General features: G+C 40.1%; 1 protein-coding gene across 14 annotated transcripts in view; it reads right to left on the reverse strand.

Annotated features, from left to right (window-relative positions):
• Positions 1 to 1,197: 1,197 nt before the first annotated feature.
• The window catches only part of LOC105084186 (cytidine monophosphate-N-acetylneuraminic acid hydroxylase), a 216,769-nt gene continuing 198,493 nt past the window's right edge, over positions 1,198 to 19,473 (reverse strand). For 12 of the 14 annotated variants that reach the window (XM_045509555.2, XM_074348187.1, XM_074348191.1 and 9 more), the window contains 6 exons: positions 17,254 to 17,394; positions 13,865 to 14,039; positions 12,175 to 12,291; positions 7,385 to 7,500; positions 4,831 to 4,927; positions 1,198 to 2,578 (listed from right to left, as the gene is read on the reverse strand). In XM_045509555.2, coding sequence (XP_045365511.1) covers positions 2,573 to 2,578; positions 4,831 to 4,927; positions 7,385 to 7,500; positions 12,175 to 12,291; positions 13,865 to 14,039; positions 17,254 to 17,394 — 652 coding nt within the window. In that variant the 3' untranslated portion in view covers positions 1,198 to 2,572. Of the gene's footprint in view, positions 2,579 to 4,830; positions 4,928 to 7,384; positions 7,501 to 7,955; positions 7,987 to 12,174; positions 12,292 to 13,449; positions 13,574 to 13,864; positions 14,040 to 17,253; positions 17,395 to 19,473 lie in introns of those variants that run through there. The other 2 variants (XR_012500997.1, XR_012500998.1) reach the window with 2 other exon arrangements.

The following is a 19,473-nucleotide window of genomic DNA, read 5'->3' on the forward strand; positions in this document are numbered from 1 at the left end:
ACTTATTTCCCACAGCAAGCAAGGAGGCCAGGTGAGGTATCCACCCTGGGGCAGCAGGGTCATCAAAGAAAACAATTCCAGTTACTTAATGGTCTTTCAGAATCCTCGAGCATTGAAACTGTGAGGTCTTCGCAACAGCACGTCTCTACCGTATCTATTTCTGTTCTTCCTTCTGCACCTCCAGCTCCATGAGGCCAGGCTTCAGCATTTCCCTCACTGGACTCTCTCAGGTCCTTAACAGATGTGCAAATGAAGTTGCTAACAATATTTTTTAAAAAAATAAGTTGGAGCATGACAAACTGACCTTAAAATTTTAAAGATGTACAAGTATAGCCTTGAAAATTTTTTGCCTGATTGGTTTATCATTTACTGAGAGGCGTTCTCAAGTATCGTTGCTTTGAATTTTTGTATTTCTTCTTTTAGTTATGTCATTCTTTGATTATGCATTTTGAGGCTGTTATTGTTGCAAAAACATTTCTCCTTTGCTAGCTAGCATAAAGTTAAGCTTTGCCTGTAGAGGGCAATAGAAGGGCACTAGAGAAGGAAGTGGTTTCTGTTGTGGCTCTCCTCAGTTTCTCCAGAACTGGGCTCCTCAAGTCTGAGATGAGCATCAGAGCCCAGCAGCTAGCAGCTTCCCTGGCACCCTCTAAAGTGGCTTTGCAATTGAACTGTGCAGCCTGCAAGTCATCTCCTCGTGAAGGGCTTTCCCAGCACTCCCTTGAGTGGCTCTAAGTCAGTTTCAAGTCATTCAACTCGTTGGCCTTTTTTGGAATTGACAGATGTCTATTCATGACATTGGGAAAATCCACCCCTAATGCCAAGACTACATCTCTGTGGGTTTCCTTTTTCTCCTGATCTTGATAGCAGTGGTGGTGGTGGAAAGCCATTAGACTCTGGGTATATTTGGAGGGTGGAAGTGACAGGATTTGCTGATGCAGTGGATGTTAGCAAGGTATAAAGGATGATTTCATAATTTGGGACTTAAGTCATAGAAATGAGATATGAGAGATGGAAAGAGGGCAGGTGATGTAGGGTAGAAAAAGAAAGAGGGGGATGATGTGGACACAAATGAGGAAATGTAGGGTCAACAGACTGAAGGTGTTGGTAAAATCAAAGCATTGCTGGAGTCAGAATATCAGAAGGAGATGATGAGAAAGCAGGAGAATAAAGACAGGTTTGGTGGCGAGAAAACAAATCCATATTTTAAAATAATCTTTTATTTGCTCATCATATACATTTTAACATATAATCTATGGATCCACATTACATTGATTTTTAGTGATCACTGAATAACTTACTACTACATATTATGTAAATCACAAAATATAATCCCTGAATTCCAAGCATTTTTATTATGAATAATATGTAGAGTGAATCAGAACAATCAAACATCATTAGTGTTCATCTTAGTGAGAAGCAGATAATTAACATTTCTATTACTAAGTGTGAACTTAGAGATTTAAGGAGATAAATTCCACCATTAGATTCTTGGATCTTCAGAATTAAAGAGGGAGTGTACATAATCAGAAGATCGATTTTGATATTTAAATCAATGAGAGTCTCTGTGAATGTGTGTCTGTGTGTGTGTGTGCGTGTGTGTATTGGAAAAATCAACATGTAAGATAGAAACATAGTTAACCATCACATTTTCCTACAGATAAATTTGTGCATATGTGTCTCAATCACGGGAATAGCTTCAAAAACAACAGACACCAGCAGAAACAGATAAATTAGCAGCATATTTTAACCATTGCAACAGTGTTTTTAAATGTTCAGAAGAGGATTTCCAAACTTTTTCAAGACACAGGTCTCTGTTGATTATTATATGGATTTTGAAAGATTTTTGTCTACAAAACTCATTACTAGCTAGTGTTCATATTTTTTAATTAATCAAAGACATTTCTATTTGTTAGGATTTATAATCTGCATTAAATAACGAATTTTGTCACTGAATCAAAACAATTTCAGCCCCAATGGAATTTTACCTTTTAGGATAGCCACAGAAGCCTTGTTTGGGTAAATACATGATTTCAACAAAACTTTCTGAAAAATTGAAAACAGCTCATGAACACATCTTCCTCAATGATATTCAGGGACTCTATCTAAGGAACAAAATATCAATTTGTACATTCTTCTTTTTAAATTCATCTTAATTTTTTCTCCTCCCTATTTTCCTCTTATGGCCTCTCACCTATCTATTACTCTTCTTTATTCTCTTCTTCTAACCTGACCTTCTTGCTTTCCTACCCCTTTCCTTTTTCCTCATTGTCTTCTAGGAAACCTTTTCTCCTCCTGTTCCATTTCTTCTGTGCTTGGGTTTTTATCTCCTCCCATTGTCTTTGCTTTCCATGGAGAATTTGTCCCTGTTGTGTTCACTGATTATTGTACAGAGAATTATGGGTGGAATGAGTACCATATTAATCATCTGGCTATGTAGTGATAAGATAAGTGAATATCTCCCAAATGAAACATGTAATTATCCGTTGCTGATGTCAATAAGACATAGTCTCTTTGGTGTAAACTTCTGTGTCCAAGATGCAGCATCAGGAAATTCTTGAGTTTTTCAAGTTGCTTATCCCTGTGAATTAAAGATATTACTAATGAAAAACAGTATGGCTTGTATTAATATTTTTCATTTTTTATTGCACTGGGGTGAGTTTTATTTTTATTCTTTAGTGTGGGTTACATAGTCTATGATGCATTAAGGTTTAAGAGAGAATCTAAAACTGGAATGGGAACTGGAATTGACTCTCCTCCCAACTTTTTACAGGTTCCCCAAGTTCCTAGCTGTAGGTCACATGACTCTCCTGTTTATTTCATACAGTTGATACAGTTAGCATCTATTGTTCACTCACCACATGCCACTCACTCTTCCAGAAGGGCCTTACTAATCCGACACAGCCCTGAGGAAGGTGCTATTATTACGTTCACTTCACAGATGAAAATCTGAGACAGATTTCGCCCAAGGTCACAAAGCAGGTAACAGAATCAAGACTGGAACTCAAGAAGTCAGTTTCCAAGTCTGAAGTGTTGACCACCATGTTTATTGCCTCCTTGATAAGGCAACTCTAAGCTGCACACATTGACTTCCCGACTCCTATTACCTTCATCTCTGCTCCATCTCATTCACCACTTACACAGAAACACCATTGACCTGCCTTTTTTCAGAGCTGCTCCACCTCCAAGATCTTGGACTTGGTGTCTGTTGTTCACTTGCCTCCTTCCCTTTAATGCCTCCTGCTTTTTCACAGCTGCTGAACCTGCTCAGCATCTCCACTGAGCCTGTGGACTCTTTGTTCTTCCAGGGTCACTCACACCTCATTCCTGCTTTTCCGTTCTTCTCTGTCCCACCAGGAGGACTTGCCATTGCCCCAACTCACCTTGAATTTTTCCACCTTTTAACTTCACCCACTCTTCCTGTCTGGAATATTCTGTCTATCATCTCTCCTTCCATTTCAGCTTATTAAAAATATTTTCCAAACTTCAAGATGCTCTCCTAACACCACCTCCCTATTCCCCTGAAATACTACCTTTTCCATAATGTTCTTCCTGGTCATCTCAAAAAGTCAGCTGTAATCTCTCTTCCCAACACTTAGTGTGTACACCAAATATAATGCTTGTTAAGTCTACCTTATAATCTAGTTGTATGTGAATTCCCTTAGCATCCCTTCCAGCCAATAATCATAATTTAGAAGATCTGGCCCAATGCCTTGTGCTAGACTAGAGTATGGAACAAAGAATTTTACAGCTGAAAAGAATGTTCTATTTTGTTCCTTAATTTTACTGGTAAGGGCACTGCAGCCTAGTTTAAGAGGCAAGTCACACTGACAGTGGGAGACAGAAATTTGCTTGTTCCTTTCTTCCTTGAATGTATATTACAGATAAAAGCATGTGTGCACTAGGCACTGGGCTGAGTACTAGTGTACGAAGGCAGAGTGTCTACTTTTAAGAAATGCAGAGTCTACTAACCAGAAGGGACAACAGATTATTGCAATACAATGTGATGAGATAGCCATTTGCGGAATAAATGAATATATAAATAAACTATAGTATTTATAGTAATATTATGTTATCGTTCCAAGAACAAATATATGGAAACAGGTTTTGTGGTTCAGTTAATAAAATCACATTCCAAGTGGTAGGAAGGACTGTCAAATCTGATTCACGCCAGACAAGCTGATCTCCATTAGCCTAGAAAGGTATTTCTACATATTTCAAAATTATCACCTTAATAAGTCTAGTTATGAAATGTCACAATATAAAGATATTACATATTTATTGTCTATATGCCCCACTTTGTACATTTCATACTGGTGACTCATTTATTTTGCAGCTGCAAGTTTGTACCTCTTATCTCCCTCATCCACTTCTTTCCTCCTTCCACCCATCTCCCCTCTGGTAACCACCAGTTCATTCTCTACATCTATATTTCTGTTTCTGTTTTTTTACATTTGTTCTTTTGCTTTGTTTTTTAGATTCCAGGTATAAGTGAAATCAAACAGTATTTGTCTTTAGTTGCTGCTTTCCTTCATGTGTTCAGGATTTAACTCTGAACACTCACTGACCACCTAGGATAATTTTTGTCTTATTTATTAATCTGTATGTTCACCTCAACCAGACCAAAGATTCCATGGATTTTGGGCTGGATGTACTCACTACTCATTTTATTTACTTATTTTTAAACTTAAATGTTCTTCTTCTAATGTTAGCTCCTCTCATTCCCCCGAAAGTCAGGCTTTCTGCCAGCCATGGTGCCTGCTGAATTCAGATGCTGGAGAGTGTGATAGCACATATGATAAGGGTGTCTCCCAGGTCTATGGGATGCTTTACCTGGGAAATCTCAGCTCTGCTCTGTTCATAGCATGTCAGGAAGGACTTCCAGTTGGGTGGTGTTAGGGGGAGTTTTATCTGAAAATGGTTCCAAAACCTGTAAAAGAGATAAAGCAGAAAAATATATTCTGGAAACCTCCATGCCTATTGTTTCATCAAGATCTGTTTCAGGACCTGGTACTCAGTTCTCTCTAAGAGACAGCACTTCTGTACAGCTTCAGAAGTTCACGGAGCCATGGAGCTCAGCATTTTCAGTGTGTTGAATGCAGTCCTCTAAAACATGGTAAGTCTGTCTTGTTTTTATTTTTCTGTGACGTGCCTTGCTTTAAGGAATTCTTATATGTAAAAATACAGATTTATATTCTGTACATGAAAGCATTAGGACCTGGGGTACTGGTGAGGGTGCACATCAACGGGTTATGCACTATTTCTGGGAAGGAGGGCTTGGCTTCCTGAATAAAGATTAGGCAGAGTGCACCCAAAGTGTACACACTGTGCATGTTGGGTCCTGCAGCTCCGCTCCTAGGAATCTATCCTAAGAGATTACTATGAAAGTGAGCAAGACACATTTCCGGGTTTATTTGCCAAATTATTGTTTCAAATAGTGTTTTAAGTGTTTTCAAATAGTGACAGGTTAGAAACTTACAGGGTGGATCCAAGATTGTTCAGTAAACATGCGGGTTCAAAAGTACGTAAAGTATTATCCCCTCTTTATAGAAAAAAAAGTTCATGTATTTATGCATATAAACACAGAAAGATTCACAAAACACCCAGCTATAAACTGTTCTCTCTGGATGATGGGATTATTTGCATTTTTTTTTGTATTTTAAACATTTTTTTTCAAATTTTCTGTAGTAGGTATGTATTATTTTTATGATCAGAAAAATATTTAACAAACTCACAAATCCCATTTTAAGAGCAACAAAGATAAATTGGGCCATGACTGCTTCCCAGGACTCATTATGGGATTCTCTTACATGTACGTATGGGTTCTCTTACCAAAAAAATAGAACAAAAAAGTCTTTAGCATCAATATCCCATAAGTGTTCAAGGTGGAATTATTTTCTTACAAAAAGTAAGATTTGATTCTCACCCAAAGTGGCTACGTTCATTTTTTTCCAGAACAAGAAGTCAGGTGTAAGTTCTGTTGAAAATGAACAAAACTTGGAATGTTTTACAGCTGTTAAAATGTTTGGGGTTACAGGGAACTATATTCAATATCTTGTAGTAACCTAAAATAAAAAAGAATATGAAAACAAATATATGTATATATGTATGACTGAAACATTATGCTTTACACCAGAAATTGACACATTGTAACTGATTATACTTTAATAGATAAAAATATTTGAGGTTGATCTGTGTGTCCCAACACTAGGGACACTGAAGATACACTGATGAGTAAAAAATGCAAATTACAAAACACATATACTAGGATTACCTTTAAAAAACGACAGCATCTATAACCCTCCCACCCCCACTATATGGAACATTATTATTGAGAATGAATTCAATTTAGAGAAATGTTGATATGCTCAGAAGTCAATCTAGGATGATGCACACTGTGCTGTTATCAAGCATTATCCTGGAGAGTGGGTGGAGGAAAAGGCAGGAAATGGGGTTTTGCTGGAGGTGAAGGGTAGCATTTTTTCCTTTTATATGTTTCTACATTCTTCAAATATTTTAAAAATAATTTCAAAACATTCAAGAAGAGAAAAAATTAAAAAGAGCTTTTAAGACATGCCTGCGTTTACAAGCTCAAGGCAGAAGCTAGATAATAGATTTTGCTCATGTACAATTAAATTCCTGCACTTTTCAGAGGGTCAGTGGTCATGATAAGCAAATATTCTTCCTCTTGCTGATTACTTTGTGAATACAAAAATGGCAAATGGGCCTTTCTGACATTTCGACTCAAAGATTCCAAATATAATCTTAAAGACGTGTACAGTTTTTTTATAAATTTATTTTTAAATTTTTAAATCAATTTTGAGGGATAAGGTAATTAGGCTGATTGATTGATTTAATGGAGGTACTGGTATTGAACCCAGGCTAAGCACACACTCTACCACTGAGCTATACCCTCCCTGACATATATAGTTTTGCAAGGAGACATTTACATGGTTCAGAAGTGCAGGCAGGCAGAACTCAGAGGACCATTCCCCTCAATCAACTAGTTCACCAAATGCATGCTCAGAGTTGGGCACGGGCAAATGGGACATGGGAAATGACTGTCTTCAATGATCACCCCATCCTCATTCTTATCTAGGCCAAACACATCCTTTCCCCCTCACAATGTCCTTCCCTTTCTGATACCATAAACCACTTTCAGAAGAGGCTGAAACACATTTGCCTGAATGTATCAATGATGACTCTTTAAAATGTTATTTTCCTAACTAGATTTGCTTTTCAACAGGGTAACAAAGAAACAAAGCTTGAATGGTGGAATCTCATATATCCACCAACACTGGGGGGCATAGTCAGTCACTGACTCTGCTTAGACACCCACGACACCTTCTGAAGCAGCCAAGGGCACAACAGGCATGTTCAGACTTACAGGTGATGGTATATGTCAGGATCCCGCTGAAGCCGGGTTTGGAATCCGATGTACAAGTCATCCCAGAGGAGACCGTTCTTCACCACATGTCTGATGACATCAACCCGGCTCCGAATCTGAAACAGATATGGACAATCAGCAGGGTGCCTCAGCGCCAGCACAGAGTATCAACCCCTCGTGTCCCTAAGAGAAGCAGCTGCCTATAGCAGCAGGGGTTTGAGGAATCAAGGAGAAAAACCTACCGAGGTAGATATCACAGGCGGAAGGAGAGTAAAGGGGGGTCCCGAGTGCAGCAGAAATGGAGGGAAGGGAAACAGGAAATGGATCAGGAGCTGGGGGAGCAGAGTGGCTGAGAGCACAGATAGATCAGATTGCTGATTTCAAATCCACATTCTGGCTGTGTAATCGTGGCAACCATTCTGTGCCTTGCCTCCTCATCTATCAAACGGAGATAATAGAACATTCCTCATGGGATTATTGTGAGGATCCACTGAGTCAGGGCATATAAAATACTTAAAACAAGGCCTGCCACAGAGCAAGATTACCTTAATTCAGTGGTCAAGGCCCTTACCTTTCAAGAATCCCAACTCCTGACACAGGATCTGTTGAATAGTCAAAGGTGCACAGGGTTACGAGACAAGCACAGATGATTTTTGAGTCTTAGCCCAGCCCTTATTAATCATGCGACCTTACTAATCGTGCTATGCCTCCGTCTCCACTGTTACAGGGCTGTGGTGAGGAAAAAACGAGATAATTCATAAAAAGAGCATGAAGTAGCATGAAGGGAAGGTACCCTAAAATTAGACATGGTTTTAACCCTTCTTCAGTACCTGTGTTAAGATTTACAAGGAGCTTTCAGTATCTGACATTACTTTTTTTTCTCCTGATAAATATCATGCTAATGCCGGTAGAGGCAACATTATCATAAATGATAGGCTAGTAAATGACACAGAATGATCAGAAGATTGGCCTTTGGGATTTACTTCTCTTTCCTACACCATTTCTATAAAACAACTACGTCCATTGTGAACCAAGATCACAAACACAGGTCAAAGGATCTCTTGTTTTGCCAACAGAGACTTAGAAACGTAACTGCACAGTTTGTCAAGTTGAGGACTGCCCAGCTAGGGTGAAGTGTCAAGATCGAGTTCCTCACAGTGGACAGGAGATGGCCTTTCTTGACCTTTCAATCTGGAAAAGAGCATGTGGGAGAATCAAGGGGGTTTTGAGAAATGGTTAGGGTGTAAAATGGGAAGGTCTGGGTGATTGATTAGATTTGGGGGTGACGGGAAAGGAAAGAGGTGACGATTACACCCTTGTTTCTAGCTGGGATCCTGGGCAGGGGCAGGTAAGGGGGAGGCATTGATATTGCCAGTCATCAAGATAGAAAAGGAGACAGAGCAGTTTTAGGAGAATGGAGATGAGGTGCTGAATTTTAAACACGTTGGAAAATAAGGTACCAGGGATTCGGACATTTAGGTGATGCTATCTAGCCAGTGATCAACTATCAGGAACCCAAAGTTGGACAGTGTCGGAGGGAGCTGGGCAAAGTCTGGGCAGGACCTATGGATTTTTGGAGTCATTAGCAGAGAAGTGGTGTCAGCAGATGAGTTCACCCAGATACAGACTTGAGAAGAAGAGTGGGTTGAGCACAGAACCGTGGAGGAAAACAAGAGATTTAAGTGGTGGCTGGAGAAAGAAAGACCCTGGAAGAATGCAGAAGAACAATCAGAAGTGAAGAAAATGAGGGTGAGAGTCACTGGAGCTGAGAAAGGACTTCAAGTTCAAAACGATGGACAGGTCCCATGCACAACCTGTCCTCTGCACACTTTCAGGCTCGACTGAAGGGTTGACCAAGCAATTGCACAGGCATGAAGTGCCAGTCAAGAAGAAACAAGGTGCGTGGTAGGACATTTCAACAAATTAATGTGAATTTGGAAAGCAGGAAGGTGAGTGGCGCCTGAAGAAGAGGGCAGAGGCAGCAGAATCTCAGAGAGTATGTGGAAGGATGTTCAGATGCGGAAGGAGAGCAGTAGGTAGGGGCTGACAGCAGGAACAGACCACAAAAGTATGGACATGAAACAGTTGACCCCTTCCCCATGCCTATGCATGGCTCCCGGGCCAAATACATTCAGACAGTTCTCTGAACAAATAGAACCAATTTTGCAGGGGGAAGGAGAGCAGGGAGTGTATTTGGGATGCCCCAGAGCAAGGACCTCCACATTTTGGTATTCAGGGGTCCCTCAGCCCAATAGCTGGCTCCTCACCATCATCACTTAATCTGTCCAAATACAGTCTAGCTCTTGGTTCATACAGCTTACAGTCCCTTAAAAAAACTGAATGAGCTTTCAGTTTATAAATTTAATTTATAAATCTGGGTCTCTCACATGAAAATCCAGATGTCCAAGTTCTCAGGAAAATTCAGGAGATCAACTGGAACTTAATCGGGGCTGCTCCCTTCCCATCTGACATTTGCTTCCCACAGGACACAGTCCCCACCCAGCTCCACCAGTTTGCAAGATCTGCCTCAGGTCAATCTGTGAGCATTTATGCGTGTAACCCCTGCCTTCAAGTAAATCCTGCTGGATAACAAATGCCACACTTATACAGAGAGCCCTAAATCAGCTTGAAAAGATTTTTTTTTGGGGGGGTAAATATAGATTAATCCTTTAATTCTTTTTTCCCTCCTTGAACCAGAACTATTTTAATTAAGCCCTTAATTCTTAAAAGTCATCTACAGTGGAAGAAAGAAGAGCCAGAGGTAAGCAGCATTGCATACAACTGGAAGCCAATGGAGCAATGCAAAGGTAGAAAGTGCATTGTGTGTTCAGCCCAGCTACTGTGCAACATCAGGCAGGAAAGCACTTACAGCTTAGCTCCCATGCAAGCTTTCTTTGGCAGATACTTAAGCAGAAAGTCCCACCAAGGAGGAAAGCTAAGGGGGTGAACACATGGGTGGGGTCCAGAAGTGGTCAAGCGATGTCACAGGTTGACAGATGGGTGGCAGACTTAGCGAGGAGACCCTCCAGATTGGAGCAGGAGGATGGACAGCTACAGGAGCCGTGCATCTAGGAAAGACAGAGAGTTGGTGTGATAGAAAATATACTTATGAGTTTGAAAGGCAATGAATGCCCCTCCTCAAAAAGAAAAAAAAAGGCAAGATGAAAAGAGTCCAGGTAGCAAGGAAAGGAGTTCTTCCAAGTATAGGTACCACCTCTTCAAAGAAACCTCAAACATATAGAAATTTCACTAAAGTCCTGGGAGATAAAAGTACTGGGAGTCAAAGTATGGGCCAATATGTACGCAGCAGGTATGATGATTTACCCCCTGGTGCATTTAAATCTGCGAGAGAGCTGTTGCTTGCTTTATCCAGCAGATGCATTATGAAAAGCTGTGAAAAAGTGATTTTTTTCAATGAAATGTTTTAAAGGAACTTGTGATCTAAAAAATTCCAAAGATGAATCTCCTTTACAGCCAACAGAGACCTTAATTCATAGGTTTTGTAAATTCAGATTTGAGAAGCAACACAGTGGCTGAAGACCACAGACTTTGGAGCTAGAACGCTTGTGGTCAAACCCCTGCAACATGATTCACTGCCTATTTGACCTTGGGCAGGTTATTTAACCTCTCGGTATGACCTTTTCTTCATCTGAAAATGGGGAGTATAATAGTATCTGTTCATAAGGTGGTTGTTGTATTAAATGACTCAGTATTTATGAAGCTGTGTTTGGCACAGAGAAAGTTATGTATGTATTTGGTAAATAAAGCAATACATTTATCAGATTCATTTTGCTTAAAATGGATGTTTCACATAGTAGGGTTTTCCTATATGTGAAAATCCAGTTTTTTTTTTTCTAATCCACAAAGCAGGCAGTGGATTATTGGTTTTAATGAAGTTTCAGCATAGGATTCTCTTCACTAGCAAGTACTAAACATAAAAATACAAGTCAAATTATGAAAATGTAGTTTAATAACACATCTATTACATGGAGGGACATTTAAGCCTCTACAATTAAGGCATCATACATTTATATGGCACGTGTAATACACTTAAGGGCAGACTATATATCCTGCTAATTTATTTAGTGATTCTTACATTTATATCGAATTTAAAATTACAATGCATGTCATATATATGTCATTTGACTCTCATTAAAAAAAAAAAAACAAACTGGTAAGGTGGGAAGAAGCCCAATGGAAGAGGAAAAAAAACCAACCCAAGTCTTGGATTGGACAGGGATGCAAAGAGTCATAATCCGTAACCCTAAGCAGTAGGGGTGGGGCACCCATCTGATCTTGATGTTGTACCCAAAGCCCCGGCTTTTAACCTCACTTCTGCCACGGGTGATGGATTTGCTCAAAACTGGAGCTCAACAAAATACATGTTGGTTTATGTTGGCTTAACTCCCTTTACAGAGCCACTCACAAGGTCTGTTTGGGGAAGGAGACAAGGTTGGAGGAAAAAAACAAAAGGAAGGCGGAGATCAGTGCTTGCAGGTCTTGTAACAGCAGAGGTGGGTCAGCTGTTGGGAAGGAAGCAAGTTGAAAAGCCAATCTTTGCTAATTACTCAAAAAGAAGCAAGTCTGGAGTTTAGTTAAGAATAACATTTCAATATCAGCATATTAGTTGTGACAAAGGTACCACAGTGAAGTCAGATGTTAACAATATGCTCTGTGCCATCCTTGCAACTTGTCTGTAAATCTAAAGTTATTCCAAAATAAAGAGTTTATTTAAGAAGGAAGGAAGGCAGGAAGGAAGGAAAGGAGCACTTCCACCGGTGTTCGCTTACTTCCTCGTATGGATGTTCCCGGCTTGGTCTTTCTTTTGGAAAGGATAAATCTAGAAAGTCAACCAAATAGTCATATCCTCCAGGAAAAGGGTTGAAGTCCTCATCTGTCTCAATCATCTGTGCAAATGACAACATGGTAAAGGGAAGAAGCATATCAATTTAGTGGTCAAAGTCCTTAAAAAATTTCAGAATGTACAAGACCTAAATGCCTTTAAATGACAGCAATGAACTGGAGTTAATATATAAAGAGTCTCTCCTCTCTGCTCTCTCCTCCTCCCCCAACTCTCTACCCTCCCCCCTTAACTTCTCTCTCCCTCTCCTCTTTCCCAAACAGAATTCAAATTCTCAACTTCTACACTAGCAAAATTTCTTCATATCGCCGACTTCAAATTTACAGAGGTTACCATCTTAAGCACTATTAGTAACAAGATATCAAATATCACATATTAGCAGGCTAAAAAAATGAATAAAATGTGAAATGTTCCTCATTATCATATAGCAGCTAAACATAAATAATTCCACTAACAATTCCAAATGTTTCCTCTTTTTCAGACTAATTATTCTACTGAAAATATCATTCAGACCAGTGTTGCCCAGGTCTTCGATTTCAAAGACAATTTTCTAAAAAAATATTTGGGAGCTAATGGGGCATCAATATTTTATTTTGCTAAGTGAGGACTTAAAAAAAATTCTTACATCTACTGTCCTTTTATTTCATTAAGGGAAGAATGCTATCATGCCTCAAAAATAGAAAGGACCTTATCTTGGAATAATGACAATGCATCCCAAGGAAAGAGAATTAACTTTGTAACCACACTCACATGCATACTCACCCTTATTTCATTAGTGACTGGCAAAAAGTTCGTCATAGACTGGCACTGACCCCAGGTTTCGAGAATGCTAAGTGTTGCCTGGTACCCAGTATTGACGTTTAGGTAACGGTAAACTTGGGAATAGTCCTTACCCTGAGGGTAACCAATCTTTGTTTCCAAGGGTATGAATGAACCCTCCATTTCAGGAGGGTTTCTTTGAACTTTGCTCCCCATGCACAACCTCAGGCACTATATAAGCCAGATAAAACATCACATAAGCAGTGCAGGTACTCCCAGCCCATTTCAGGCCTCCTCTTTCTCTTGCATCTCCTGCCTGTTGGTAATTAATTTGCTTTTGGAAACACCCTCGGTTTTGGTGATCTGGCTGGTAACCGGAACCACTTGGCTTGTGAGATCTGTGTGTATGGGCTGGGGCTAATTTAAGTTCTAGATCGTGGCTGACCTCATGGTTTGGGCAGGTCAGTCTTTCCCACAGCTGCCGGTAAGGATTACTTGCTTCTATGTCTCTACTGGACACCACCTCTCCAGTGGAGCCCACCTTCCAGTTCCCCAGTAAATAGCCGTTTCTGCCATAACAAACATAACACAATGAAACACTCACAGAACAAAAACAACAGCAACTAACACATGGTGATAGGAGGAAACAGAATGTTCTAGAAGAGAAACTGAGCTGGACCTCAGAACGTCCCCTACGTTGTCAACAAGGGATTGTTGTAGCACATTGTCAAATCTGTTTTCTGTCAGGCAGTCGGTAGGGCTTAATGAATGCTTATTGAGAAACAAATTACAATCCTAAGGGGTTTTCATATATTTCCATAATACAGGAAAGCGAAGACAAGTAATACTTAAGAGCGTACCCTGACCACCAGGTTATAATCCTTAAATCCAGCCCAAGTGAAGTATTCTTTTATCCAGGAAGCGTGAAGAAATATTTCATCTCCTACAGCAGCATTCAAGATTTTCAAATATGGTCCAAAGTCCCAGGAGTCCTTGTAAATTTTGGTCCCCTCTGGAGGCTCTATGATGCCTTTGCTTAAAGACACAAAGATGAGAGAACATGAAAGAAGAAGCAACAATTCAGGAAGGCAGATGTTAGCACTTCAAGATCCACAGTCAACCAGGTGAGTAGCTTCAAGACAGCTCAGATAATCCCCGGGGGTCCCACAGATGCGTCTCAGGGAACACTGAGGGGCAGGGCCCCACTCCAGCCTAAACCAGGACAGCTCTTGTTACTTTCCAAGTCAGCACATTCATTTAAAGATAAAAGTCCATGTCTGTGAAAAAAAAAAAAGAGCTGGAAAGCCACTGATTTGGACCTTTTTGGCTCAAAACAACTAAATTATGGAAATGTTGGATATAATGTGGTCATCTTAACTTTGTGGAAGTCTGCTCACTCCCGCCCTGCCCTCCACCTCCATTGGAATGTAAGTTTGATGAAAGCAGCCAACATGATTGGCACATAGAAGGGGCCAAGTAAGTATCTGTTGAACACAGGAGTGGCTTTAGCCTATCTATGAGATATACCCAGAATTTTGTGCCTCTAATATACAGTTTTGTATCTACACTAGTCAAACCACAGCTGACAGACAGATGGACAGTTCTGTCTGGAACCTAGTCAGCAACACAGACAAGAGCATTCCCTGACATTCCTAGAGCTGTCCATCCAGTGTGAAGATGTATTATTGCATGGAAGGTGGAAACTTTAATCCTGGGAATGGAACAGGATGTGATCTGGATAAGGAAAATATGAGGACGGGAAGACTAGGCACCTGTCTAGTAAAGATCTGGCAAGTAATGGTATGTCTCTATGTTCTACTTCTCAAAACAACACTTTTAATCCACTGCTTGCCCAAAGCTAGAGATGTGCTAGTTTTGGTAATAAATTACTTATCAAATGCTAAAATTTCTAACTTCTAAGTACATCTCAAATCTACTTCTCCAATCCCCTGCCCTGTCTCAGATTAGAGCCTCACTAATCTCTTCCTGGATAAAGCCACAGCCTCCCAGCTGGCCTCCCTGACTCTAGTTCTTCTCCCTGAAGCCTCTTCCCCAGGACATGTTCTTCTGCAAACTGAAATGTTTTTTCTAAAACACAATGCAGTCATGTTCCTTCTTTGCTTTACAACTTTCTCAAGCTCTCCTTACTCAAGTTCCTTGGACTGCCTTACGACACATTTCCGATCCTGGCCCGACTCTGCCTTCCTTACCCACCCTACACTCAAGTAGATGGATGGCTTCATAAGGGAAGGAACTTTTCACAGTTTCCCTCTTCCTAGTATGATGCCTGGTATACAGAAGGAGCTCAATAAATCATTTCTGAATGAATGGCATATATCTGTTCACTTATTCAAATTATCTGCATTCACCAAATTCATGACACTTTATATATTTACACCTCCCTTCTCCAGCATGTGCCATTCCCTCGGACCAAAATCTCATCCTCTTTCTTTTAATTATTCTACTTGTAACCTCCTCCTAACCTCTAAGACATCGCTCAAATGCCTAAGATTTCAGATTGAGCTTTCCTTGATCACATTTCGTGCTCTCTCCTGCCCCCTCCTCCCCTCACAAGGCAGTTAAGCACTTAGTCTCCCTGTGTCCCTTACACTCTGTCTTAACACTGAGAATCTAACTAGACTGACTCTCTTGTTACCCAGAATGCTTTGGTGGGATACAGTGATACAAATGCTGATTCCCAGGCTCTGCCCCAGATCTACTGAATCAGAATTTCAGGGGGTGGAGTCCAGGAATTTGCATTTATCTAACTTTCTTGGGTTTTTCTGATGTTCATTCAAGTTTGAGAGTTACCGTCATCAAACACTGGAGAACTGGAGAGAGATGATGGACAGTTCAGCAAATGCCAAATAACAGACTGTTTGAACGCCCTGCTAAAACGTGAAATAATTAAAAACTTCTCTCATCCTTGATCTGGAGACTAAAAAACCTGTTTTATCCTAGAGGCACTGGGGAGATCCTCAGGAATTTCAAGCAGGGAGAGGAACAGCAAGAGTTTTGCATTTAAAAAGGATTTCTTGGGCAGCAATGCAGACTGGGGGCTTTCAAACTTCTTGCCCATGATCCCAGTAAGATTTATATTTTACATCAGGACCCTGGGGATCCACATACCAAGGGTACCTATGACACAGAAGCTTCCTGAAATAATACTTACCTTGGTTATATGTACTTGAACAGTGTACTCAGGTCTGCTCTATTCTGTTTTATTCTACTTCATTTTTTAAAATGCTGGTTGTGATCAATGTCATTGATTTTACAACCTGCCAATGTACTATGACCAGTATTTTTTTTTTCCAGGAACAATTGGGTTTATTCCTTAGGATCTCCCCAGTTCAGATCGAAAAGGCTGGCATGGAGGATGGATCAAAGGAGAGCAAGGGGTAGAGGCACAGAGACAAGTCAGGGGCCACTGCAGGAATCTAGGTGAAAGATGGTGAGAGGTCGAATTAAAGCTACAGCAGAAGAGGTTGGAGATGACTGATGACTTTGTGAGAGATTTGTGAAGGAAAATTGACCAGACTTGAGAGCTAGCTTTATATGAGACGTTAGCAAAAGGGCATGATTGGCTGAAGGCGCCATTCATGCCAACTTTGCAGAGGAAAGACCAGGAGAGGCGTGTGCCCTTGGTAAATGGGTGCCCAATTCTCCTACACTTAGTCCATTTCTAAACAGGGGTGAGGAGCTTACGGTTCCATTGGGCTTAAGACAAGCACTTATAAAAATATAGATCTGTGACATCAATGTTAGCTTTTCTTGAATTGAACTCCCAGTCTATTGTTACTTGTTCAAATCCACTATTCATGGGGCTGGCAGTTGGGAGTTTATGCTGGTATGAAAACTAACTCTCTTGCTTATTGCTTTTTATTTACTTAAGACAATCCTTCATGGAAAAAAACTTCCTCACTTTTTATCCTCAAGTAAAGTTTTGAGATAAGGAAAACACTTGAGTATGATTATATAGGATAATAAAATTACTGTATAGGACTACAAAAAAACTCAGTTTTTCCCCTGTAGATTTATTTAATAGCTTGTTTGATTCAAACAGTAAGAATTCCATTTTAAATAGTGATACATAGATATTGCCTGACAAGCTCAGGATGCTAGTCAACAAAAACTTAATATTCCTACAAATAGGCACCTGTCAAGAGGCCATAGGTATGCCCTTTATTTTCTTATGAAACTGAAAAAATTCATAAATTATTTTCACTCTCTATAAATATTTAAGCCAAACCTGTCTGTTGGGTCCTTCAGCATCCTACCCAGATCAAGAGTGGCTCCAGGTCGTGGGGTCCACGTTACCACATCAGAGTTTTTCTTGATAAGATTGTTGAGTTCATCTGGGTCATTTTTGATGTTTGTTTCCTTAATATACCTGAGAAATAAAAACATTCCCAATAAGAACGTTTATTTTCAGATGACATTCTGATTAGAACAATGGCAAATTTTTTGTGTGTTTCCTCTACATTTCTATTCCCAATTCCCTTCCACTTACCCCAGGAAAAATAAAGAGTATGTTTGGGCTAATGTCCCTGATTAGGGAAGAACTATTAGTCAGAGAGGGTCGTGTTTATACTTTGTTTTTCAGTATAATCACAGAGTGATTGGAATTGGAGTTAGATGTACCAAGACTCTTATAAGTGGGTGGGAATAGCACATGCTTTTATTTAATATGTTTTCATTCTTTTTCCAGTTTTCTTAATTGAAGTATAGTTGATTTACAGTATTGTGTTAGTTTCAGGAATACAGCATAGTGATTCATTTTCTCGTGTTTAATGTTACTTAAATATATAGATGATTAAATATTTTTTGATAAGAATTATACTAAGTGCTTTAACATGAACTGATTGATTTTATCTTCACAACACACTAACGAGATAGCTGCCATTATTACTCTCACTTTATAGAAAAAGAGACTAAGGCTTAGAGCGGCCAGGTGACTTGCCACAGGTCACACTATTAGTCAGTAGTGTCCACCCAGCTTTCTACCACCCAAGGGGCTCAGCCCTCCCAGGAGGTTACAAGGAGGGGGCTCTCCCCAACTTTGGGAGTAAAGTCTGGTAAGTCTTTTCAACCCCTTCTGCCATGTAAAGTGATAGCCAAAATGAAAGGCATCTATGAACCAGGAAGCGGGCTTCACTAGACACCAAATCTGCCAGCACCTTGATCTTGGACTTTACAGTCTACAGAAATGTGAAAAATAAATTTCTGTTGTTTATAACCCACTCCCACCCCACCACCCCCATCAAAAGTCTTTCCACTCAAAACCATTGAAATCCACCTTTTACAAAAGAGCATACACATTCTCAGTCATAGCCCCCTGAGATCTAGTTTCTAATAGAGCTACTGATCAGAGCTAGGCACCTCCCAAATTTAATTACAAACCACAACCTTTCTGGAAGAGCTGTAAATCAATTTCAGTGTCATATGGGAAGGTAATTAAGGTGCTGCTGGAGCAGAAAAAGGGAGGTCCAGAGAAATGGGATTTGTCACCATGCTTCATCAGACATGGGTTACACAGACAGACATTTCTGTGAAAGAGGATTTTACTTTCTTGAGCTACAACTTGGTTACCTAGACTGGATAGATATTTTTAGTCAGACAGACAAACACAAAACATATATAAGCATTTGTATTTCTATAGCACCAAGGTGACTTATATTATTTGTGATCTTGGAATCAATTTTGCAGCCATGAGTAACTTTTCCCCAAAGATGTCTGTATCTTTTCCCACCCAAAGAGGTCCATAACTTTTCCTTTCCTACATGTGTGAATGTCCTCCCAATGGCGTGGTCCTCAGTTTGAAGCAGTGTCCTCTGTTTGTCTCATCTTCTTACTACCTCTAGTCTCAAAATGGTTCACTAACTGGTCTCCCTACTTCCGAACCATGATACTATCAGATTACTCTTCTTAAAACATAACGTGTGGCATTCACAGAATTCTTTAACGTCTTGATGCTTCTCTGATTCCCTCTCTAAAATAATAATAAAATTAATACCCAGATGCCGCCCTCTGAGGGGTATTGTGGGTACTGAGGGTAACATCTGCCAACTACCAATGCACAGAAGTGTGGCTTGTAATTACTTTACAGGGCAGCATCACTTTTAGTGGTCACGTGTCCTGCAAGTAAGTACTCGCCATATCCGGTTCTTCTCCCAGTTCTTGCAATTCAACCTCCTTGATATTCCTTGGATCTGAATTCTATTCTCAATCCCCTCTGTCATTCATCATTCCATCCTAGATTATTGTAATGATTTTCAAACTGGTCTCCAGGATCAACATTCCTGTTTTTCTTCCCCTGACAAAGACATAAAACCTAAACTCCCCAGTGCACTTCTGATCTTGTCTCTGCTCCTCATTAGATTCCCTTACCGGGTTCCTCATTCTCAGGGATAAAATCCAAGCCATGCAGTGTGGCACACAATGGTGTTCACTGTCTGGCTCCCTCACCTCC

This window comes from Camelus bactrianus, chromosome 20 (genome assembly GCF_048773025.1).
Source record: "Camelus bactrianus isolate YW-2024 breed Bactrian camel chromosome 20, ASM4877302v1, whole genome shotgun sequence".
NCBI lineage: Eukaryota > Metazoa > Chordata > Mammalia > Artiodactyla > Camelidae > Camelus > Camelus bactrianus.